General features: G+C 33.9%; 1 protein-coding gene and 1 long non-coding RNA gene across 3 annotated transcripts; one reads left to right on the forward strand and one right to left on the reverse strand.

The window, feature by feature from the left end:
* Positions 1 to 1,064: 1,064 nt before the first annotated feature.
* On the forward strand, positions 1,065 to 6,027 carry LOC144372493 (uncharacterized). Its single transcript, XR_013432488.1, has 3 exons — positions 1,065 to 1,708; positions 5,382 to 5,532; positions 5,652 to 6,027. It is a non-coding gene; the product is annotated as an uncharacterized LOC144372493 (long non-coding RNA).
* Positions 2,903 to 22,096, reverse strand: LOC144372492 (cysteine-rich secretory protein LCCL domain-containing 1-like). Of its 2 annotated transcripts, none has more exons than XM_078035847.1 (11): positions 21,968 to 22,096; positions 20,083 to 20,183; positions 18,342 to 18,482; positions 18,099 to 18,159; positions 17,924 to 17,990; positions 17,588 to 17,717; positions 15,501 to 15,545; positions 15,332 to 15,404; positions 9,844 to 9,919; positions 5,594 to 5,724; positions 2,903 to 3,044 (listed from the first exon to the last, which is right to left on the reverse strand). In XM_078035847.1, exons 1-11 carry the CDS (start codon positions 22,033 to 22,035, stop codon positions 2,993 to 2,995), a joined length of 945 nt encoding a protein of 314 aa, XP_077891973.1. In that variant the 5' UTR covers positions 22,036 to 22,096; the 3' UTR covers positions 2,903 to 2,992. The 2 variants fall into 2 exon arrangements, with proteins under 2 accessions (XP_077891973.1, XP_077891972.1); XM_078035846.1 differs by lacking the exon at positions 21,968 to 22,096 and adding an exon at positions 20,856 to 20,957.
* Between the last annotated feature and the right edge of the window lie 3,552 nt (positions 22,097 to 25,648).

The following is a 25,648-nucleotide window of genomic DNA, read 5'->3' on the forward strand; positions in this document are numbered from 1 at the left end:
CTGGGGTGAGGCAGAGACCTAAAGTGCCTAAAAGGAGGATGCTGCCTTGGAGAACTGTCCCAGGTCCCCCAAGTTGCCCCTGTCAGGACCACAGGCATCCTTAAGTGCTGTCAGCCTGTGCCATCTTTTGATGCACTCTGCTTCTTTATAACTTATTCCTGGTAAAAATGCACTTTTTAAAAACTGAACATTTTTCTATTCCTAGAAAATAACATGATTGTTACAAACATCATGAAGTATATAAAGTAAATCAAAATCCTGAGGCTAAAAATCCTGAGGCTGCAGCCTCAAAGACAACTGCCTTGTCTTGACTTGGACACCTGCAGAACATCTGTTTGTCACAGCTGTGAGTGGACAACCTGGAAAGGATTTGTACAGCACATCCTAAACTACAGGAGTTGTCCCAACTAGAAAGTTTTTGGTTTGGGGGATTTTTGAATATTTATTTTGTAGTTTTAGGTGGACACAATATCTTTATTTTATTTTTATATGGTGCTGAGGGTGCTTCATGCATGCTAGGTGAGCGATGTCCCCCTGAGCCACAACCTCAGCACCCAACTAGAAAGTTTTAATGATTCTTTGATGACAGATCATTACCAATATGTTATCTGCAGAGTTTGCCTTACAATATTGATACATTATTACATTTTCAAATACAAGAGTCACTTCTTTATATATAAAGAATGTGCTTTCTGTGTTTTAAGTGTACAGTACTAATTTGGATAAATAGGTTAATTATGGTGTTCCTCTACCAACATGAATTTCACCTCTATGTTCTGCAGGTACAGAAGAATAATACAATTAGGGAAGTCAGAGTTGATTGATTGTTATGGCTATCAAAATAGGACAATTAACAGAATGTATTGTCATAAAAGTACCCTTTCAGTAATAAACAGTATCTTTTCCTGGAAAATGAAATGTGTTCATGCTTAGTCAAAGCCTTGAAAACAGATTTAAAGGGGAAAAAGTTAATCTCCTTTAGCAAAAAAAAAAAAAAAAACTATAGAGAAACCTGATATACAAGACTTTACATCTTATTTTTCTTTTTTTCTTTTTTCCCAGGCCCCGATTACATCAAACAGAGATTGCAGGAAGGTGTAGATGCTAAAGAAAACCCAGAAGAAAAGGTACCAGAAAAGCCACCTACCCCAAAGGAATCTCCTCATTTTTATCGGAAAGGCACGACACCCCTGAGGTCTCCTGAGGCAAGTCCCAAACAGAGCCACTCTCCCCAACCTCCCTCCCCAAAGTCCATGAAGAAGCAAAACCCCAGCTCCGGGGCCAGACTCAATCAAGATAAAAGGAGTATGGCTGACGAGCAGGTGACAACTGTCGTTAATAAGCCCTTGATGTCAAAGGCTCCCTCAAAGGAGGTCGGAGCCATGGTGTCCCAGTCCAAGTACTCTGGCGGCCACCACATCCCCAACTCCAGTAATGGGGAGCTGCATTCTCAGTATCACAGCTACTATGTGAAACTGAACGCCCCCCAGCACCCTCCAGAACACATGAAGGATGATGATGAAGTGCACCGTCTTCCTCAGCACTGGTGCACAATCCATCACCTAACAAGTGGAGTCCCCCCAAACCTGTGACAAAACCAGTTGCCAAAGAAAGCAAAGCTGAGCCAAAAGCTAAGAAGTCTGAACTTGCTATACCAAAGAATCCAGCAAGCAACGATTCGTGCCCTTTGGAAAAAGAAGCCAATTCAGTAAGTCTCACCACAAGTGTTTTCTTTTCCTTCCTCCCCTTTGGTTCTTTCGGGGAGCCACAGAGGGTGGTGCGCATCTCCATAACTGCCTGGGCTCACAGAGGTCCTAGGGTCACGGGGTTATTTAGAGTTTAACACCTTGGTAGCTTGAGCTAGCCAGAGCTCTCCAGGCACGTGTTCCGGGGGCACATTCCGTTGCTACCTTAGACATTAACTCAGGCAGGCGAGACCTGACCCACCTAGGACCACCTCACATTCTAGCAAGCCTCTGTCCGCTCTTCTTGGTGATCTTCATGGTGGCTTCTGCTCTGACTGCTAGAAAGGAAACATGCCTTTCCCTCCCAGTGCTCTAGGAGGGAGTTCTGAACCCTCCCTTGACCCTCCCACTGTGGTCAGCCTCTTTACACAAAAAGAACATCTCTTCTAGCATTGTGAATTCTTCTCATAAAGGTTTAGCTTGGAGTTTACTTAATGAGCCTGGCTTTGCAGTGAGAACATTTTTCTTCCCCAAAAGAGAAATTTTTTAGTAGTTGAAGAAGATGACTTTGGTCTTCTAATTTCAGAATGTAAATGCTCTGGCAATTTCAGTTTTCTGGTAGATCCTAGTTATTATCAATGAATCTTGAACATTTGTTATTTGCCTTATTCCATTTACTATTAAAGCCATTCCCAAGAAACCAAACATTTTAATAGATTCATCTGAATATTAAAGAATTATTTTATACAAAATGGCGAGTGTTATAACATGATTTACTATTCTATATTCCTAAACTTAACAAAAGAAAAAAAAAACTATTCAGGTATTCAATGGAAAACAAACTTGAGATTTAGTGCAGGTAACAATAGCTGAGGAAAATGTGATAAAAAGATTTCTTTTCATTTTAGAATTGATTATTTTTAAATGCACCAGATAATTTTCTGAGGACCATTCACATTCAATGTTGAGATTTGTTTTATTAGTAGCATATACAAAGCACCATATAATATAACATATATAATGTAGAACAATCATGACTATGTAATTAACTGTAGAAATAACTGCTAAGAAAATATAGCAATATTTAACACAGGATTTCTAAAACCATTACATATTCATTACTTTTTTCAAAGTTAATGTCCCATGTTTTATTTTATACATTTTGTCTATCAATTTTTATGCAGTTGGCACTTTTGGGGGGCTGAAAATAGCTGCTATCTTCGGTACAGTAATGTTACAGTTTTATACAAACTACAGAAATATGACATTTGGAATAGTCTTTATGATCCCCTTCCAAGTGTTCCATTTCACACAACAGCAAATACTCTGAATGCCTTTCCTCCTGGAGGACTCTGTAAACTGCAGAAATGAAAAAAACATATTGATGTCATCTCTAAACATAATCCTTCTAATAAATCATGCTGTCTTATGACAGTTATATGAATCCAGACGATTAACTTTCTAAGGCCACTATAATTTGTAGCTATTGGAATGTGTGAGTGAGGATGACATAATTCTTTAAATTTTGGTTGTACGCTAGACTGAAAGTTCATTAAAGAAATTGAAGATGTGCAATAGGAGTAATAGTAGTCTCTAGAAAATGTCACAAAGTCTGTATCAAGTTTTCATATTTTATTTCCTTTGATTCTAATAAAACAGAGCTAGGCACTCATCACTCCACTTTTTTGAGGTAATGCGGAGACTCAGTTTACAATTGATTTTTATAGACAAAAGTTAACTCCAAGTCAAAAAGATGTCTGATACTTAAGCAATATTGTGGAGTACTAGGTCAGTATCATTTCTGACAGAATTTAAATTATATCGCTATTGCATAGATTAATTCTTCATAACATCCACATTCTCAAGGAAATATTAGCAGGAAAATTTAATGGTGAAGTCTGAAAAGATTCAAAAATTTCTTCACCAAAATGGGAAAACACACACACACACACACACACACACACACACACACACACACACAAAGCATGCAGTGTTATTTTGGAGGTACTTTTAAAACAGAGTTAAAAGTAATGAGAACCATAAATTCTATTCTTTATTAAATTGTTTATTTTTTATTTGGCATCAATGATTAAACTACATTTTGCTTAAATTTCTAGAAATTAAAACATATTGATAAGACCATTAATCATTATTTCATCTTTCAACTAGAAGCTTTTGAAGTTTTTGCTTTTTTACATAATTCTATTGGCTTAATAATTTTAAAAGATTTTAAAGGCAATAAACGATCAATACAATGAATGCTAAGAAAGAGATAAAGTGTAAGTGCTTTCATGTATTTCTTTATATATATGTAATAAAAGGAAGAATTTTAGGAGTTTTTTAAAAATTTTTTTTAATATTTATTTTTTAGTTTTCGGCAGGCACAACATCTTTGTTTGTATGTGGTGCTGAGGATCGATCCCGGGCCGCCTGCATGCCAGGCGAGCGCACTACTGCTTGAGCCACATCCCCAGCCCTGGAAGAGAATTTTAAAGTGAGAAAAATGATGCAGAAACCACAAATGTGCATACACACACAAAATATATGGATGGACACACATGCACCAAGTTTTTCACACAAGCAAATGGTCAAGTTCAAGGTTTATCTCTGAGCCCATAGCCTTAGTGTGGAGTCTGAGTTCAGGGATTATTAAGTTATGTGACCTTGGGCACGTCAATTATTTAACCAACTTGGAACATCAGTTAACATGTATATACATCAGAGTTGACAGAACTGAATAGACATTATGGGGCTTTTGGTGAAGTTGAGAGAAAATACTTAGAGTATGGTAGTGCCTAGTGTCTGGAATATTCATATCAGATACTCCAAAATTATTATTCTCAATTTTGTTAGAATGCCATTTTATAGCTTCAAGATGAATTTAAGAAATATAAGCAGTGAATGGAATCATATCACTCAGGTTAGCTTATAATGGAAATATCAGATTCTATAGACTCAAGAATTCACTTTGCATATCATATCTGATTCTCAAGGCCAGGAGGCAAGTTATTGAGAAATCCCCCTCTCAATAATGGCCTCTTGATATGATCTCATCTGAATATAGATACTAAATGCAGATTTGTCTTTTTATGAGGCTGATACCCAGAAGGTTATGTGAAAGACAATCTAGATATCCTGCATGGCATATCCTGTGGTGTTCTTTAGAGTAACTAGTTGATATACGAATCCTCCATTGGTAATTTTGGAAATCCCAGGAAACACCTAAAAGTTAGGGATTTTATTCTGTGTCTATACAAATAAGTGGGACATAACATTACTTCCAAAGTACCGATAATTTCAAAAAATCATTGAGGGTTCATTTATCTTATTATTTATTAACACTTGATAAGGTGAGCCACATGAATTTTTCTCAAATCCCCAAGTATATATAATACTAATGAGCTAAATACCATGATAGGACCTGAATGAGTTCATTTACAACATACAAGGCATCCAAGTTCCAGTGCAAAAGAGAATTTGGTTCTAGGGAAAATCAGACTCATTATTTTTGTCAAATACTTTGTCAGATAACTGGATTAGAGAAATATTCAGTGCCTTGTTCATCGAGAAAGAATTAAGTATAAAACCTAATCTAGAAAATCCAAAAGAGGATGAAAGAAATTTCTTAATTATAAGAGCAATTAACAAAAGAGTGGTTCTGACTTGTAATCCGATTTTCATGTTGATTTTTATAAGCCTGCAGGAGACAGGCACCTCTGGTACTGCAGATTCTCCCACCCCTGGAAAACCAGTCGTTACACAAGTATGTAAAGGAAACACCCAAGCTGGGTCGCCTAATGAAATCATGTGCAAGTGGGTCTGCTGTGAAGCAACCATACATCACAAGGTAGGTACATGAAAACAATTGCACACACTACACATACACATACACACATGCTTGTTTTTACCTTTCTGAGAAGATTCCATTCTGAAAAGAAGCCGTGTAAGTCTTCCTTTTGTCCACAGGCATAACATCAACATAACCACCATGATTTTGAACCACTCCAGCATGTACTGCTGCTCCGCAGATACTGGACAGCTGAGGAGGCAAGGAGAAAAATGTGCCACTATTAGGAAAGTACTGCGGAACTTGCACAGCTTATTCTTCTACTTCTGACATCTGTCTATGCAGCCATTTAAGAGTTCCTGGACAATGTTTGGCATATAAAGGAATGTTTCAAAAGGCACAAAGTCAAAGCCAATCCTGAGAAAGTCTGAAGGAAGATGTTGAGGGTGGCTGCCATGGTAACACCCTTCCACCATCTAATCTACAAACACTAGTGCTGTACAAAAAACAGGCTTTTATAGTCAAAGAAATAAAAAAGCAAATTAGGTCCTTTTATCTCCTCAGGGTCCTATGTGTCATTATTAAATTTTACCCTTTGCTGATGCATACTGAAATCAGTCTGCTGAAATGTTCATAGGTTGGATTATCTGTGCCTCATTCATGTTCCCTTTTGACTTCCATATAACCATATCTCTATGGTCCATTTGCCAAAATATAGGCATATATTAAATGGGGATTTTTTTCCTATTACATAATAAAATTCTATGCAGAAATGTTTTGCCCTACAGAATAACACAAAGTGACCAGATTACAGACTACACTGTTATATTGTGTGCATTTACAAATATTTAGCAATGAATTCCACTATTATGTGTAATTATAATGCACTAATAAAATATTTATGACAAAAAAGAAAAAATTATAGCTTCTACTTAGATTTGCAACAGTTATTATTACTCTGGTTTGAAGGACCTGACATGAGTATTAGAAAAATGGCTTTGTTTACAATGTACCAGTTACATAATCTGAATTTAATAAAATTTCTATGAAGGAGAAAATTACTGTTTCAAGTCTAATACTTTCAAAATTTTTAAATGAATTCTAAAAGTCAAATAATTTCTTTTGGCCTATCACAGTCTTTCCTAGATTTTACCATTGGCTTTAAGCCAAATGTTCTACTAAAATTTGTCGATAGCTGAGTGCAGCCTAAGGAAATCCCATAAGAGGAAATGCCTGAACTGTTTCAGTATAGAGCCACCCACCTCAAATCCCCATGGGTCTTTCCCAGTCTCATTGGCATGTTCTGTTCTTATCTCTCTGCACATGTGGGTGATTGAATATGCTTTTTTAAAGTTCACATAAGCGTGTATATCTTACGTGACCTTGCTTTCTCGCTGTGCTCTGAACTCTGTGCCATCAGTCAGTATTTATTAGCTCAAAGAGCCTGCAGCCAGGCTGTTTAATCCTTCTCAGGCTTTTCCTATCTCACAAAAATACCACACATCTAAAACCTTGTGTCCAGACTCTAAGGAGGCATTTTATTGACCATATGAAAGGCCCACACTGAATTCATAATCGTATCCAAATACAGTTCATAACACATGGAAATAGAAACAGTTCTGTACATATATTTTTGCTCTTCTGTTAAAAGGGTAATATCAGCATTTTTCCCCCCAAGGCAACAAAAGTGCTTAGATGATAACATTCACTAAATCCAAACACTTTTACTATGTTTGACTATTGTTTAGCTTACAGCTCTGCAGTCAGCAGGCATTCCAGCTGAGTTCAAAAGTCAGAAGTTTTTTTTTTTTTTCATATCCATACTTTGTAAGAATATATTATTTGAAAGAAATAAGAATTTTCTCCATGCATATAGTGGAATTTTGTAATGAATGTGAAATTAACAATCTGTAATAAACTACAAATAAAAATTCAATGCAGTAAAATGTGCACGTTCTAACTCTACAGTGTAAAGTAGGAGAGGGCGGAGAGAAAGAGAAATCCAGAGGGAGGCAATTTGGTTGACTCATGCTCATCTTTCCATATCAACCTTATTTAAAGGGATTATATATATTGTAGGAGCTGGGAACCCTGGAAATTATTGGTTTAATCTGACTCTGCACTCCCCATGTGACTGTAATTTTTATATTGCCAACTTATTCCCTAAAGAACCAAATAATGATACATATTATCTACCCACTTCACTGAGATAGGAAGATAAAATGATCTCAGGATACAAGATCTAACAAACTAATTCTAGAAAATGGTGGCTTCAAGGTATAGAATTGAATGGACTATTCTGAAAGACTTCTTTACAGGCATGACTAAAATTAAAAATTCTGATGCTTAATGGGAAAATCAGAAGAAACAATGCTTCTGGAAGTCTCTGAAGAGTCCAGATAGACACATTCCTACACATTCATTAGTTGTGTTCAGCAAATATTTATGTGTAAGATATTTGCTTAGTGTCTGATGCCACTGTGTGCTCTAGGTTCTGTCAGAGCAGGAACAAGCATAACTTGGCAGATATCGAAGAAGTGATGAAGAAATGATGGATAGCACAGCTGCTGCCCTTGAGGAACTCACAAACTAATAAGACAGACAGGGTAACCAACAGGATACCTAACAAAATAGGTAAAGTGGTAAAGGCAACACAATAGGAGATGAAAGCAGGATGAATTCATGCTTGAATTAGGAGGGCCAGCAAGGTACCTCACAGAGAAAGTAGCAATAATTTGGAATATAAGAAACAGCCATGATTTTGACAGAAAAATTTCAAAAAGGGTGTATTTCAAAGAGATAAGAATATAAACACAAATGTGAGGGCTAGCAAATTCCAGGTATCTGTAGGACATTTAAGCTGCTGACAGTAATAATGCAAATTGCAAATCTAAAGCTTGTAACGCTTAGAATGGGAGAATAATTTCAAAGCTGAATTTGGGAAAACCTTGGACTCAAATAAATGTTTCAAAAGAGACAAGGTGGTAATATGCATATTTCAGGCTTCTTTACACAATCAGATTCTTGTGGTATTCTATTGAATAAGTACACTCTTACTTTGGATTGTGTAGAGGGGAGTGAGAGGAGGGGGGGTTGGCAATGCAAAAGACAGTAGAATGAGATGGATACTATTACCCTATATACATGCATAACTACACTATTGGTGTGACCCTATACTCTGTACAGCCAGAAGAATGAAAAGTTGTGCTCCATTTGTGTACAATGTGTCAAAATGCATTCTACTATCATGTATAACTAATTAGAGCAAACTAAAAAATCAAAACAAGAAGATTCTTAAATTTGTTTTTGTAACTTTTTGGCTTAGAAATCTGTGATGGTTTATACATGTCTACAGCATGAAATCTAAACTCATCAGCATGACTTTCAGCGTCTTCACCTAGATTCTTCTCTCTTTCAGACTAATTTGGCTGTGGCCTTTCTTAGCTCCAATGTTCAAGGTATGGCTATGAGCAACATATTTAATCCATGTATTTGTAGATATCATGCAAACCACCCAGAATGTTCCATAATCTCCTCTACCAACCAACACTTTAAACCTTGCTCAAAGTACATTTATCCATAAGGAAACCATCATGGTTAATATTCATTGTTAAACCCTCTTAAGTCATCTACTTACAGCATACATGCAATTAGTTTCCTTTTGTACTTTAGGGAATGACCTGATTTGTATTCTAAGCTACTTCTCAAGTAGATCTTTTTAAATTTTTCAACTAAGTTTATTAAGGAATAATTTACATAGAATAAAATTTACCAATTCAACCTTTTCTAAAAAGGCATACACTTCAGTGACTTTGTCAAACATATAGTCATGTAACCACTAGAATACTTTCTATGCATTTAGCAAATTCTATATGTTTAGCAAATTCGTAGTCATCCAATTTATACTTCAGATGTGGATGAATTAAAAGGAAGAAAAAATAAAAATGCATTTTCCTTCCCAATAATGCCTCCAAGGTTATTCCTTTAAGTGCCTGATATAAAATACATGAAAAAGATATATGCTAGGGAGTGATATGGGCCAAATCATATTGTCATATTGTGTGTATGTAGGAATATGTAACAACAAATCCAATCATTATGTATAACTATAATGCAATAACAAAAACTGTGGTGAAAAGACATACTGGAAAGATATAAATAACAACTTATGCAAAATAAACTATTTTACACTCATATTTGCACATGAATATATTCATTTTTCAGTGATATTATTGAGTGTTCCAAGAGTAAGTCTCTGGGTAAAGAAACTTTTCTTATTCTCTACATAAAGGCACATATATACATTTAAATACATGTATATATTTTTATATAAGCATGAATATTGAGATCTGTATTAATTAAGATACTTACATCAGAGTAAATTCGAGATCCAATTACACGAGCATAATGTGGATTTGCCTGCATACAGTTATGAGGACAATATACTCTGAAAAAAAAAAACTCATGTAATGTAAGTGGTTTACATCAGTCATTCTTATTAATAAGGACATACGCATTCATACACAGAACCAAACTCAACATTGTAAACCCTATTATTTTTTTCTCTCCTGAAGTAGGTCAATAGTACAAGCAGGCAATCGGCACAATTGCTTCTGTTTATTTTATCCACATCTAAGTTTCAGCACAAATGTGAGATCTTAAATTTAGTCAGGAAGACATTTAACTTGGGGATTCAAAGCAGAAGAAAACATCAAAAGCACCTTTATGCAGTGGGGAATCTGCTACTCATTGTGTTGGTAGAAAAATGTAGTCAACAGACAACTAGGAAAATCTGAGTCACTGTCATAACATCTCATAGTTCCTTTTCTGTTTACATATTTTGTCTTATATTCAATTCATGGCTTTAATTATCTTTTACAAACACCTGATTTCCAAATTTGTATCTGCAGTTGGGACTTCTTTTATTCAAAAATTATAGTTGGGTGAGGTGGCTCAGCCTCTATAATCCCAGAGGCTCAGGAGGCTGAGTCAAGTTCAATGCCAGCCTCAGCAAAAGCAAGGCTCTCTCTCTCTCTCTCTATATATATATATATATCTCCTGCCATTTATTCAACCCTCCTGTTAGTTTGAGGTCTAATAAATATCTCAAATTTATTTTGTATGAATAAAAATTCCTAATCTCTACTCCCCAAATCTATTTCTTTGTAGGATTCCCATCACAATACATGGTATTTTTATTATTATAGGAGTCTCAGCCAAAATCTTTATTCTACCCATGGTCCCTTTCTTTATCTCACACCTTACATTCAACCCAGCCATTTCTATTGGCTACACCTTAGGATATATCTAAGATCAGAGAATCCCTAAGCATCTCAAGCTCAGTGACTCTGGATTCTATCATCTACTGTCAAATTGACCGCAACAGGCTCTCCAGGGATGATCTTGTTCATTACTGGTTCTCTCCAATCTATATCCATATGTATAAGTCCAAACACATCATTTCTCTTCTTCAAATACTCCAGGGGCTTTCCATTTCATTCAAAGAAATGACAAGATGCTTAGAATGTCCAATAAGCCCTGCATATTCAGTACACCATTAACTTTCTGAGCTAAACACTCCTCTTTTCCTTCCTCACTCTACCCCAGTCATGATGGTTTGACATGATATTTCTTAAACACAATGTGATTCTGCCTTGGGACATTGGGACATAATCATATTCTTCTTTGCATAAAAAGTTCTTTCTCTAGATATCCTATTGCTTGTTATCTGACTGGATTAGTTCATGTAAAACAAATTTCCCAAAACTTTATTTAAATATAAAGTTCAATTATCAGTGTTTAATCAAAAATATTTTCAAATCTACTCCTAGAGTTAAAGAAACTGTCATATAGCACATTTTTAAAGATCAATTGCTCTTCTTAGTTTATTCTCTCCCCCTATCTAGTGTACACACATGCACATGCATGCAAGCATGCGTGCCAACACATATTCATGCACTAAAAGGAAATATAAACCAACATTGGAAAAACTAAAATTAAGTTTTTCATATTAAATGAGATTCTCAATATAACAACTACATGAAAATCACTGTGGATGGTGGTATCAATGATTTTCAAAATTTTCATTGAAACTACCTTAACCAATTAAGCAGCTCTTCCTCAGGATAGCTTTTAAAAATAGCTCTAGTTCTTATTTCTAAAATATGCATAACACTGTATACTTCAGACTGTACATATTTCATATTTCAATATCTAAACCAGAACTATTTAAACAATAAGAAATAAATCTGAGTGTTTTATAACTTTGAATTTAAAAATTGACCATTATAAAAGAGAGTGTTGCGGGGCACAATGGCACATGCCTGCAATCCCAGTAGCTATAGAGCTGAGCCAGACTCAGTAACTTATAGAGGCCCTAAGCAACTCAGTGAGACCCTGTCTCTAAGTAAAATATAAAATAGAGCTGGGTATATGGCTCAGTGGTGGAGTGTCCCTGAGCTCAAAACTGGTAGCCCCATCTCCCCCCCCAAAAAAATAAATTGTCTGGGGTTTTAAAGAACAAAGGGTGTCCCATAGACTGGAAAATGAGCTGACTATATTTGGGAACTGTTGGACATTCACTGCCCTCCCACTGGTTGTAAAACTACCTGCTATGCCCTTAAAGTCATGCTGTGTGAACTCTACCTTACTTATATTAACACTTGGTTTACAGAAGGCCAAGGTCAATAGCTTTGAGGTGAGTTAATATCTACTTAGTTAAGTTCAGGTAAAAGCAGAAAAGACAGGGCAACTTTTTTGCTTATATCCTATATCTATTTTTAACATCTCGTTACGTTCTACAGAGAAGGTAGGCAGTGATCTAGTAAACATTCCATTATCTATATTGTGCCTGTAAGCCTTGAATTAAAATGCTAACACATTTTAATGACACTTTTACATCTTAAGTATTTAATAACTTTAAAGACCTAATTATTTATAGATAAATGTAAAGCAGGATAAGATTTCTAGTAATACAAATGTGCATGCCCACACACGTGCATACACACACACACACACACACACACACGCACACACACACACACAAATTCTACAGTTTATTTTAGGTTATTCTGTAGCTATGAAACCTCCCAAGGACATGACTATGCAAGCAGTCCTTCATATCCTTCATTAGCTACTTTATTTATATTATCCTTGCCATTGTTCTCCAGGATATACCCTTAAGTGAAATAAAACTCTAAGGTAGATATATCAATCATATAGTTCCCTAAAAGTTATAAACTATTATATCAGTGATACAATTATGACCTAATTTATGAGCTATTAAAAATTTTACATGAGAAAAGATAATCTTGGTTTCACTATTCAATAAAACAAAAAGTTAAAAAGTGTATAAGGAGGTACTTTCCAAACTACATAACGTAAAAATCATGTATAAATTATTAACTCTATGGTTTTATTATTTGGTGAAAACATAATAAAATTGAAATTTAAAAATTTATATCATTTTCCTTTTTTGGATGCTTCCCTTCCTGGAATAAGACAAGAAGTAGGAAAGTCATTAATTAATATTTTACTTGAATGATTTTTCTCTATGGGAAAAATATTTTTATACATACTGTGAGAGAGACAGAATTACCATTTGTTGAGTATTTACTTAAGAAAGACTTTATAGTCTATGCTTCATGGAGATTATGCTTATTATTTATTCCTACTCATTTAGCTGCATGGGCCCTAGCATAGTACTGGCATATATTGAATAATAAATATTTATAAATGTGGAATTTTGATGCTAAAATTCATCAACTTCACCTATCAATATATCTCTACTTCTCCCTATAAACATATAATCTGTAAATACAGGACTAGTCTGAAAAAAATCCTGCAAAATTTTCTAAAATTACATAATGACTTAATCAAATCAGTAGGCTTTGTAATAGCATAACTGGTGAAGCTCTAGAAACAGAAGATTATATTATTATAACAAATTTTTAACATAGCCAGGCAACAAGTAGCACATGCCTATAATCTCACTGGATTGGGAGGTTAACACAGGAGGATCATGAGTTCAAAGCCATCCTCAGCAAAATTGAGGTGCTCAGCAACTCAGTAGGACCCTGTCTCTAAATAAAATATAAAATAAGGCTGGGGATGTGGCTCAGTGGTCAAGTGCCCCTGAGTTCAACCTCCAGTACCCCAAAAAATAAAAATATAAAAAATGTTTAACATATAGTTCATTTGTGGTCAGATGGTGAAAAAGTATACAAAGAATTTCATACAGTAAGGGATCCTCAAAGTATTCCATCCATTTTGTAATCTGCTGACTTCAATAAAACACATATGTGCTGAAGAATCCAGAAGTCTCAAATCAGTATGCACCAAGTTAGCTGACCAAAAACATTACAACAGTATTCTTGCATTAGAGTAGAAATAAAAGGATTTGGTGTTCAAAAGGAAACAGGTTAGATATTCCTGTGCAAAAGAATTGATACCTTAAATCACATCAATAATTGAGAATCTTCCTTCTGACAGATGAAGTATTTGCTTTCCTGTATCAACCACATAGTCTTCTGTTACTTTGTCAACAACAAGCTCATTCTTTAACTGAGATATTACTTCAGTTTTAAAAGGGTTTTCCTAAGTAAATACATTTTACCATATAATTAGATTCCTTAATCTTTTTTTGGCTGGGGGGGTGGGGTTAGCAGGAATTGAACTCAGGAATGCTTGACCACTGAGCCACATTCCCCAGCCTTATTTTGTATTTTATTTAGAGATAGAGTCTCACTGAGTTGCTTAGTGCCTCACTTTTGCTGAGGCTAGATTTGAACTCATGATCATCCTACCTCAACCTCTGTCATCAAACTACCATTATTTCTCTAAATCTCATTATGAGTTTGGGAAGTAGCATGTCTATGATTAAGACAGTATGTGTAGGCACATAGTTTACTTTTCTTCTGTGTTGATGATGGCTTGTGGATGTACTGTTCCTCTAATAGTGTTCATCTTAGCTTGGTTCAGAAAAGTGAAGACTTTTTCTTCATTATTTTATAGTAGATAAATTTCATTATAATTTTTAAGAACATATTAAAAACTAAAAGAAAAGCAGACATAGGCCTTTTGACTTATGAGTTGCAATTAGATTAATCTAATTTAGAAACTGAATAGCAATGCTAAAACTACATCATTTCAGTGTCTATGGAGGAACATTTTGTAGAAAGAATGTTTCTGTATCTCAAAATTCATATGATAGGACCTCTTTGAAGGGAATTAAGGTTACAACATGACAAAAGGGAGGGCCCTTTACCAAACATAAGAATTAGTGACCTTCCAAGAAGAGATACAAGGGAGTAAGCCCTTTCTCCAGCCACCATGTGAGGACACAAAATACTTGATGCTGCCTGACAGTTAGGAAGAGTCCCAATAAGTAACCAAATCATACGGCAACTTGATTTTGGACATCCCAAACCTCTAGAACTGTGAGGAAAACATTTTTGTTGTTTATACCATCTGGTCTATGGCATTTTATTATAGTAGCCCAAGCAGACTGATAAAGAACTCTTTTGTAGCAAATATGAACATACAAATCACATGTACCATCCTTGTTGCTAAAGAATAGCAGTAAGTACTCTGGAATTTGGAGAAGACATACTAGGAGGGCCAGGAGTGTGTGAAGTTTGTGAAGTCCTATCACTTTTTACTGCTTAGCAGTTCAAGATCATATGTATATGATCTTTTTTTATAGTCAATAAATTCCACTATAATTTGAATCCTGGAGACATAGAATTTCATGTAAAAACAGACTAAAGCCATACACACACACACACACACACACACACACAAACACAAACATACATATGCACATCTACATACACACATAAGAAAATTTAGAAAACATTACCTTGGGCAATGTGAAGCAGGCTTATGAAATGGACAGAGCTGTTCCACAGTAGTTTCACAAGTCACAGCCTGAACTGAAGAATAAAAGCACAAAACAATAAGTGACTCTGTTAGAAATAAAAACCCAACACACAGTAATAAGGAAATGAGATTTTAAAAAAAAGTGTCACCTGTTACTTTAGAGACTGTGAAGGAATTAGCAGACTGATATTTGCTAAAGATAAAAAGACAGTAATATCAATCACTTGCTTTTAGGCATCATCATAAGTGTAACTGCTAGGGCCTTTCAGATCCATGCACACTGTATTTTTAAAATATTTTTCATTAAAATGTAAGTAGAGATATAAGTATACCCATGAAAGTAGAGATATAAGAATACATCACCTAGGCTAAATCCATACTACCTTCACTTCTTAACATTAGAGGGTGGTTTCTTTTCATTATTAATCTCAAAAATAGATAATAACACAAACAATGTACATACTATCTACACATTGGTTACATATCAAATTTAAAATTCCCAGTTTCTATGGAATCCACAGAGATAAACACAAGACAATGTTGTATAAAGCCTAAAAATAATATGTCCCTTAAAGGAGTATGCATTAATCAATTTTTATTTATCCTCATATCTAGTGAAGTGTCTATAGCACATGAATGAATCTCGCCTCATTATATGAATTATTAAAAATAGGAACATAAAGTTAGGTACACCATTGTATGTCAAAATTTTAATTGCTTATGCATGTCCAGATTTTGAGATAAATACCTGTTGCAGAAGGTAAAGATTTTTGTGATGGTATGTGTGTGTATGTCTGTGGGTGTGTGTGAAAATATATATATATTTGGTACTGAGGATTGAACTCAAGGCCACTCGGCCACTGAGTCACATCCCCAGCCCTATTTTGTATTTTATTTAGAAACAGGGTCTCACTGAGTTGCTTAGCTCCTCACTTTTGCTGAGGCTGGCTTTGAACTCAAGATCTTCCTGCCTCAGCCTCCCAAGTTGCTGGGATTACAGGTGCACCACCACACCCAGCCATGTGATGGTATTTTTAGCATGGATATGATGTGTTCACCCTCTGAACATGTTAGCTCAGTATTGAAGGTGCAAATCTTAACAATCTTTTATTTCAGTTTCAAATTTAATATTTAATATTTATCATCTGCAATGTGACATCCCTCCCAATAACATTATTTGAGTCACAAAGTATATATATAACCTATCAAATGTAGTACACTTAATATTTCAAGAGAATTTCTACAATAGACAAGCAAAACTTAAACTTAAGAGAAAATATAAATGTTCTTTAATACAATATGCAGAGCTTGGCTTAATAAAGATAATAACTAGTAATTATTTATTGATGTAATTTATAAAATTTTGCTGAATGAATTAGCTAATAAATATTTCTACAAATATATTTTACTAAAGAGAGTTTTGCAAGTAGCTAAAACCTACATATCAAGCCTCTGAAAAAAACTGTATACATTAAAGTTCATTTTGCAAATTTTAATAATTTATTTTCTATAACTATGTATTCCAGCTTAACCCTATTATGGAGCTTGATTAGATTAAATTGCATAGTTACAAAGAAAGGAAATTACATTTGCTAAGAAAAACATTCTTCTGAGGCTCAACAATTCTTCTGAGGTTCAAAAGACACTACACAAAAATATGTCAAAATATTATTTCTATTTCCTATAGAAAAATGAACAAAACTGTAGTGTTTTAGAATAAAGTACTTAGTGTGTATAACATGAGAAACATTGAAAACAGTAATCAGTGCTTCTTATGGTATTGAATTGTATTTAGACTGACAATGGAAGACAATATAGTATATTATAGACTTAGCTAAATGTTCTTTACCAAGTAATCTGATTTAATTTATTAAAAAATTGCTGTTGCATAAAATAAACCATTTTCCTTAAACAGAGCAGAAAGAATATGCAAATTAATTAGTCTTCTCTGGGGTATCACTTGCCATAGCTAAAAAATTCATTGCTTTATATTAAACTGTAAATTTACACATTCTTAATGAAACTCTTGAAAATTCAGATCATGCCCTTTATAAGCAAAAAGGTTTCAACTTTGAATTTAGATCCTTTTTCTTCTTCTAATCTATGGACATTAAGTAGCTAAAACACATCTTGAAAATTACCAACTTCTCTCTTCATTAATTAAATGCTTCTACACTTTGCCCTAAAAAAATGTTTTAGTTCATTTTTACAATTTAAAATCATCTGGGTACTTTCCCTATTGTTTGAACACCGTTTCTATTGGATTTGATGAAATAATGTTTTCTTCCTTGTCTGGTGATATCAACCCAACCACCCTCATTGTCTATGATACCATAATGAATTGAAGCTCTACAGATGCTGGATTGCTTGAAGGAAGAAAGAGGAGACACCATGATGTTAAAATATTTAATCTCTGCCTAAGACAAAACTACTTGCTACTGATATGACTTTAAATTAAATAAATATGTCTAAGAAAAATATACTTAATATAAGTTGCTATATCCCACATGCAAATCTTAAAAATTATAGGGAAGGATTCTATTTCCATAAAATTAACATTTTTGATACCTACTATTTCATAATGTACACTGCCAATGACTTTAGCTTTACTATCCAAACAGCCAGCAGGACATTCATACCTAAATGAAAGTAATGGAAACAAAATTTAGCTTCTCTGTACACCAGTTTGAAATAAAAAGATTTCTTATATATTGTCAGTTGATTTTGAGAATGATAGTAAGTATTACCTATTACAGGTTGTCCCTTTGCACTCGTCTCGTAATCTTACTTCACAAGAAACAATCTGGGCTTAAAAGGAAAATAAAAGAAAACACCAAAATCATCTAGATAATGTAAAAGCTGCTACATTTGTTATGTATAATACAATGACAAGTTTGGATTCATTCCCAAATGAACCAAATTAACAAAATCTACATGGCCTGGCCATCTAGGACAAATTTTAAATTCTTATAGTGATGCAGAGGTCTTACACATTTGCTGTATGCTAATGACATCATTTCTATTGCTGTCATCCGATCTTGTCTGGACCTGGGTATCATGAACTTGTGCCTGCTGTCGCTCAATTTCATTGGTTTCCTCTTCTTGAGGAGGATAATAGCTATCTGACCCTTCTGTCAGAAAGAAAGAGATATTTGAGAAAAATTAATCCCAGTTTACATGAGCAAAAGTTACTAAATAATGAAATGCCTGTATACAATGTTTAGTATTTAAAACTACAAAAATCAGTACTATTTTGGCACAGATTTTATCTTAAAGCCATAATGTTATGTACTACACTAAAGTAAATGAAATACACATACAGGACTTTGAGCCCTTGATTCATCTGTGTGAGTATCTGGCTAATATTCAGTCGAGTCATTTCTAAACTCTGCTTGTATTTCAGTATGTTATCAGTGTTTGGTTTTCATAATGACATCAGAAAATATGCATAGTGATTTAATAATGCTAGGTATTAGGAAATGTAAGTTTTGCTTTCCCAAATGAAATCATATTTTTAGAATTTTCAGCAGGATCATATTTAGAATTCTCCCACAAGAAGGATTGATGTGCCTAAAGAAGGATTGATGTGCCCTTGTTATTTACTACAATATCCATTTCCATGGAAAATATTTTTTAAGAAGGAATTCAGTGTTCAAAAATTTCATCTTGACAATGGGAGATAGTTTCAAGCTTTAAATATAATTTTTTTTCTCAGACTGTCCTATATCAAGGGCTTATCAGTGGCATGTTATAGAGCAGTATATTATTTTCATGTGTGTCCCAGAACTCAAAACCTAGGAAAAATGAAGTCTGAAGGCAGAGGAAAGCCAACTTTAAGAAAAATGATCCTTGGTAAAGGGCAGAGACATAGCAGGTTCATGGGTAGAGTATAAAAAACAAAAACTAAACCAAACAAACCAACAACCCCCGCCCCCCGCCACACACACTCACAGTGATAAGATGGTGCAAATGCTTCTGGGAATTTAAAAATAATCTGACATAGATGGGTACTTCTTGACTGCTCATTATAGCAAATGAGCATTTATTCATCAAGAGAAAGTAAGACATATCAACCAATCATCATTAAGAAGAATGTACAAGGCAATAAAAAGCATCCCCTTGGATCCTCAAAAGCATGACTTTCACAAAGCTCTGTTAAATATAATTTTTCTCTGTGTACTATAAATGTGACACCATATTTATATTTACTTTTTAAGATTTCAAATGCATTTGAGTGTACTAATATTATAATTGTTTTGTAGTACAACAAATGCATTAATATTATAACAGTTTTATAGTACCATTATATATGTTTTGGGATATTTTGGCATAAAGAATTGTACAGCCTACAGTGGAAAGTGTAGAATCAATATGATTCATTGTATATAAGGTACATGGAGAGTTTTGCAAAAACTCTAAATTCACTAAAAATAAACTTAAATTATCAAAACCTTAAAAAATTAAAGCAATTATGGAAAAACTCTAGTCAACAATATATCCAAAAACAGCTATGGAAACTAAGTGTACTTTTGTGTAATTAAGTGCATTTTAAATTTATTATTATTATTTTAATGTGTGTGGTGCTGTGGAATGAACCCAGAGCCTCATGCATGCTAAGTAAGGATTCTACCCTGAGCTATACTCCTAGCCCTACTTTTTTTTAGTACAAATTAATGCAGACTGAATTAAAATATAAATCAAAGTGAATATTACAAAAAAAATAGCACTTACCTTTGTAGCACAGATTTTCTCTACAGCCCCCTCCAAAACTAGGTGGGCAAGCAGAAGAGGGTCGTCCATGTTTGTAAGGGGCATGGCCCCACCAGTTTCCCCTTAAAGATATGATACACTCCATTAAGAGGTAGTCTAACAGCATGATTTCTAAGACATTGCAACATATCACCCTATATGAATCTTCCAAGTAATGATCTTGATGTGTTACATGTATATATTTTGGTAAGTAGTCCTTTTGTTTACTAGGTTTAAATAAAGATTTCTACCTCATTATTCTGAAAATTATCAAAGTAATTTACTATAATACTGTTAAAAATTTAAATTTTTTTACTGAAAACTAAATATTATAATGGAATATTCACCTATGTCCCATATGCTTTAATCAAAATAGCTCACAAATTTAAATTTGTCCCTAAGAATGATTGTGGAATTTTTTAGAGTATGTTCAAATGGTCTTTATAAAGATAAAAATACATTTTCTCTAATCAAAATTCTAAACATCTATGGAACAGAATAGTTCAATGAGTGAAACTGAAGACATAAATATATGATTCCTGACTTCACAAAGATCATATTTTTAATTTTCATAAACACTTTAAGAACTTATTTTATGACCTATGCAACTATAATCACTGTTATATTAGGTAAAGTGAATTAAAACAATGTGATTTACTCAATATATACTGAAAATGAGAAAAAAATCACAAATATAAATTATTTTCATGTTCTTAGAAAAATTTACATCTAAAGGTAATGTTTTGTCTACTCACTTTGGGGAATAATTGCACATCAAGTAGACAGCTTTGGGCCATTTCTGCCCCCAGATGTTCATGTTATGGCACAAATTAATGGCACAGCCTATTCTGTTAGTGGTTGCCCACACCACCTACATTAGAGAAAAGAAAGATTCAGAAAAAGCAGGCTAAGATGGACTAAGACGACATATCCAGGAGAAAAATGAATAAAATTGAACTGGAGAAACCAATATTTATCAACCAACATGAAATGAGACAATATCAAAAAGTGTATTTTCCCCAAGACTTTGGTTTCTGCTGAATTAAACTTTTAAAAGGAATCTTAAGGTAAATTATTCTTTCTTGAATAAAATGTCAGCATTTATGAAATATAAACTTACTAAATAATTCAAAATTTAATATCTTCACAAACCTGTCTGCCATATTAACATGTCTATGAACTGAATTTTAGATCTTAAACAGAAAGCACTCAGAAAAAAATTGAAGTGTTGAGATTTCTTATACGACAGGATCTTTTCATTGTGCCACTGGTAATTAGGAAGTTCCAGGTTGATCTTAAATCTTATCACATGGCAAAGACGTATAGGTTTCATCTCACTGGTAGATTATTAGTCTCACTGATAATAGATTGTAGGAATTCTAGAAACTGAAATCAGTGGTGAGTTTTGTCTAGTCAAATATGCCTATTATTTTATTTAGAAGTTTAGAACACATTCAATACCAAATATGAACATAAAATATAAAAAATATACATAAATTCTATAAACCTATAAAATGAATTGTTACTGGTAAATAAAACTAAAGTTTTATACTTTAGAGTAAAACTTTGACATTAAAGATAGTAAACTGTTCCCCATATGCATTTATTAAGGCCATATTAAAAGATGTTTCATATGAAAAATCATGGAAATAATGTCTTTTTAAGTCTTTTGGACTTTTTGTGATAGTTAGTTTTATTATTTAAAGAAATTTATAAGGCTGTTTCATGTAATCAGTAATGATGTGAGTTTTTAAAACAATAACCATTTCAAATAACATAATAAAGACACATACTCAGTAAACTTTGTTCTCCTCCTGTTGCTTAATTAAATTTGAAAAAAATAGAGAGAAACATACCCCAAACATACCTGCGTATAATGAGTAAATACAGGGCCAGAACATCTGAATGGACAATACGGGTTATATTCATGTTCATATGGGTAGCTAAAGTCTCTCACTTCATCATACCATGCTTGCACATGAAACATTGGGGGTCTATACCTATTAGAAGCAAATAGCCACAAATAATAAGTAAAGTTGGAAAAATTTCAAAACAAAATATGGCAAAATAGATATATAAAACTTGGTAGAAAGATAGTTCTGTGTAAGTTGCACATTTTAAGCACTTCTGTCCATTATATTGTATCAATTATTTAAAACAAGCCTAAAAACCTGCTGACAATTCTGGTATGATATTTCATTTTTGTTATTTATTTTATGATATTTTATTCTTTTAAGCATCAAGGCTTTGAAAGTCTGCAATGATAAATAAATAAGTATTTCATTTCTAGCACTTATGTTTTTGAAAACAAAAATTCACATTTTTAAGCTACCTTCCCCAATGTGCTCCCAAGTTTTGTCCGATGGATGGCAGCAGGCTTGCAGGTCCGTGCTCCCACAAACAAGTTTCAGCCCAGGATTCTGCAGATCTTTCCAGCTCCACATCCCATGTCTACAATTCAAAACAGAAATAAAATAAAGTTACAAGAATACAGTGTGCATATAGAGAGTGTGGACATTTCTTAGGCTTATAACATTCGTTATTTAGTCCTTAGGATTTCTTCCTTCTCTACAAAGTCAACATCTTGGTCTTATCATCTTGATTTTCTTATCTAGACTTTTGTATTAGTCATCTAATTAATCTCCTTGACTATGTATTTCCTCCAGCCAATTTGTCTTACAAATGTTGAGAGCTACCAAAGTGATCACAAATACATTTTTCTGCTTAAACACACCCAATAAATTCCCATACACATAAAACCCATGGTCTTTGTTCCTTATGATGACATGCTATTCCTTGCTCGTATTGTTTCCTTTGCCTTAAATTTCAGTTATTGGTCATATGCACCCCTACTCTTTTTTTCCTATCCTACCTTACATAACACAGTCTCTGTGATACCTTTTCAATTCTTTTAGAAATTGAAGCTCTCAAAGACTCTTTATTTAGCACCTATGACACTATAGTATTAATGTCTAATTGCATGTCTGATCATTTTCCTGAGACATAAAGTTGTCACAAGGCAGTTTACCTCATGCATTTTCTGAGTCTGTCAATAAATGCTGGTTGAAAACATGAATGAATAATGAATTTGATTCCTATAAAATATATATGATTTTTATACATTAAATTAAATGACAACCAATTCATTTAAAAATAATCTATAAGGAAATTATTAAAATTATAAAATGATTACAGAAATAACTTTTCAAGCTCTGGGTTTAGAATTCAACTTGGTATTAATTTGAAAAATAGGCAGTGTGCTAAACATGATAGTAAAGGAACTAATTCAGGTAGAAAGGGGTTTGATCTTGGCACTACCACTTCAGTGTTATGAAGACAGGGAAAGAGTTCAGGGAAGAGAACATGAGCACAACTAAAGGACTAGCAAGGAGATTTCAGAGAGTAGATGAACTGAAATGACATTTAGGAATCTAAATTCCTCAAAGTTGATGGGAGACTGAAAGTAAATGGTAAAGAAAAAGAAAAGGTGAAGACTGACATGTTATGAGAAAGGAAAAAAGGGAAAGAGAAATAGAAGTATGTGTCTGTGGATTTCCCTGGCAGAATCTCAGCAGGCAGTACAAGGACTATATATCTGCCAATTAGAGCACAGAAATATATAATTGGAGTTCTGGAGTTCTATGTGAAGAATTATGCAGTTATTCACCCAAAGATTGATTTATTCAGGAAAAATGATGTAGAATGATAAGCATAATTAAAAAAAATTATAGGGTTACCAAAATCAAAAGGGAGGAAGAACAATTAAGATTGTACATTGTGTCAGAAAAATGATCAGAAAATTGAGAGAATCTAAAAAGGACTAGATTACAGGAATGACAGAACAAGAGATTTAAGGAATCACAAATGGGCAATGAGGCCCAGTGCCATATAAAGGTTGAGAAATATGAGGTTTGCTAAGTACCCATTCAGGATTAAGAGCAATTTCAGATCAGTGATGGGGAGAAATCTTAATAAGTTAAGTGGAAAGAAAGTGGGGAAAAGCAAGTATGGGTGAATTAATTCTTTGCACAGAAGGAAGAGAGGTGAGGTAGAAGTTGAAGAAGGGAGGATGCCAGGGTGTGGGGAGAATTTGTTACTTTGATTTTAAAAAATGAAAGAAACCATGGAGACAGATAGACAGACAGACAGACACACACACAACACACACACACAGCAGTGTGAGGAACAGTCTCATAATTCATTCATATAATTTCCCTAGATAATAATTCCTCCCTTTATGTTATGAAAACATAAAGAAAATCATGTTTTCAAAGTCACAAAGTAAAATATAATCAAAGTTAGAATAAGTATATTCCTATTATTGAACACTTTTATTAACCAGAAAAATACACAGGGACATATGTTTACATGCAACTAAAATCTTAGGAGCTGTAAGACTTTCATAAAAACTTAAATTTTACTGTTAATTAATGTCAAATATTCAAGATAACCAGTTTTATGACAAATATGAGAAATGCATGCTACAAATAAATATCTATCAGAGATGTACTCTTTGCTAATATGGGCATACTATTCATTAACTTGTAACTACTAATTAATTTGTTTGACTTAACTTTATAATTACATATTTTATCTATTATATGAAAATATAATGCAAGTTGCTATAGTTATCTGTCTAAACAAAATTTAGGTTAAAACTAACGAATTCGGCTAAAGTCCCAGAAAATGGGCAAAATGCTGATTTTCCTTTTGTTTCTAGAATGTTGAAGAAATAATCACCTCTCATGTTTCCAAGTAGAACTAAGAAATATGTTCTCCTTAAGGGACAAATTGTCCACAATGTTGGAAATCAGGGACTTGCATCTTGTTAAGTCATACCACAAAACTACACTTATCCTAAGGTGTCCAGTCCAGCAACCTCCTGTCAGGAACAGACAGGAATTGGAGGAAGATCACACACAGATACATATGGCTAGGAAAAAAATGCCTAGTGATGTTTTAAAATGCTCTCCCCACACAAGGTATAGATGAATTCCCCCCTCTCTCCTTCAGTCTGAGCTGCATAGTGACTTCTAATAAACAGAATGAGGTTGTAAGACTTTTAAGGCTAGGTTGGGAAACAGAGCTTCGATCTGCTTTTGGTTTATATTTATTTTCAATTTTAAGAAACATCTTGAATACCTGAGCCAATAATTTAAAAGTTGAGCGAGAGCAAAGAGATAGCTGGAAAGACAATGTGGAGAGACAACACAGAGATGGAGATCAAGAACAGCTTGGTCCATTAAGGAATTTGGAGCCAACTTTTTCTTCTATCAGATGCAGAGTCTCTGATTTGATATCAAGCTCTTTGATCCATTTTGAGTTAACTTTTGTTCATGGCGAGAAAAAGGGATTCAGTTTCATTTTGTTGCATATGGATTTCCAGTTTTCCCAGCACCATTTGTTGAAGATGCTATCCTTCCTCCATTGCATGCCTTTAGCCCCTTTATTAAATATAAGAAAGTTGTAATTTTGTGGATTGGTCTCTGTGTCCTCTATTCTGTACCATTGGTCCACCCGACTGTTTTGGTACCATTACCATGATGTT

This window comes from Ictidomys tridecemlineatus, unplaced genomic scaffold, assembly GCF_052094955.1.
Source record: "Ictidomys tridecemlineatus isolate mIctTri1 unplaced genomic scaffold, mIctTri1.hap1 Scaffold_110, whole genome shotgun sequence".
Taxonomy (NCBI): Eukaryota; Metazoa; Chordata; class Mammalia; order Rodentia; family Sciuridae; genus Ictidomys; species Ictidomys tridecemlineatus.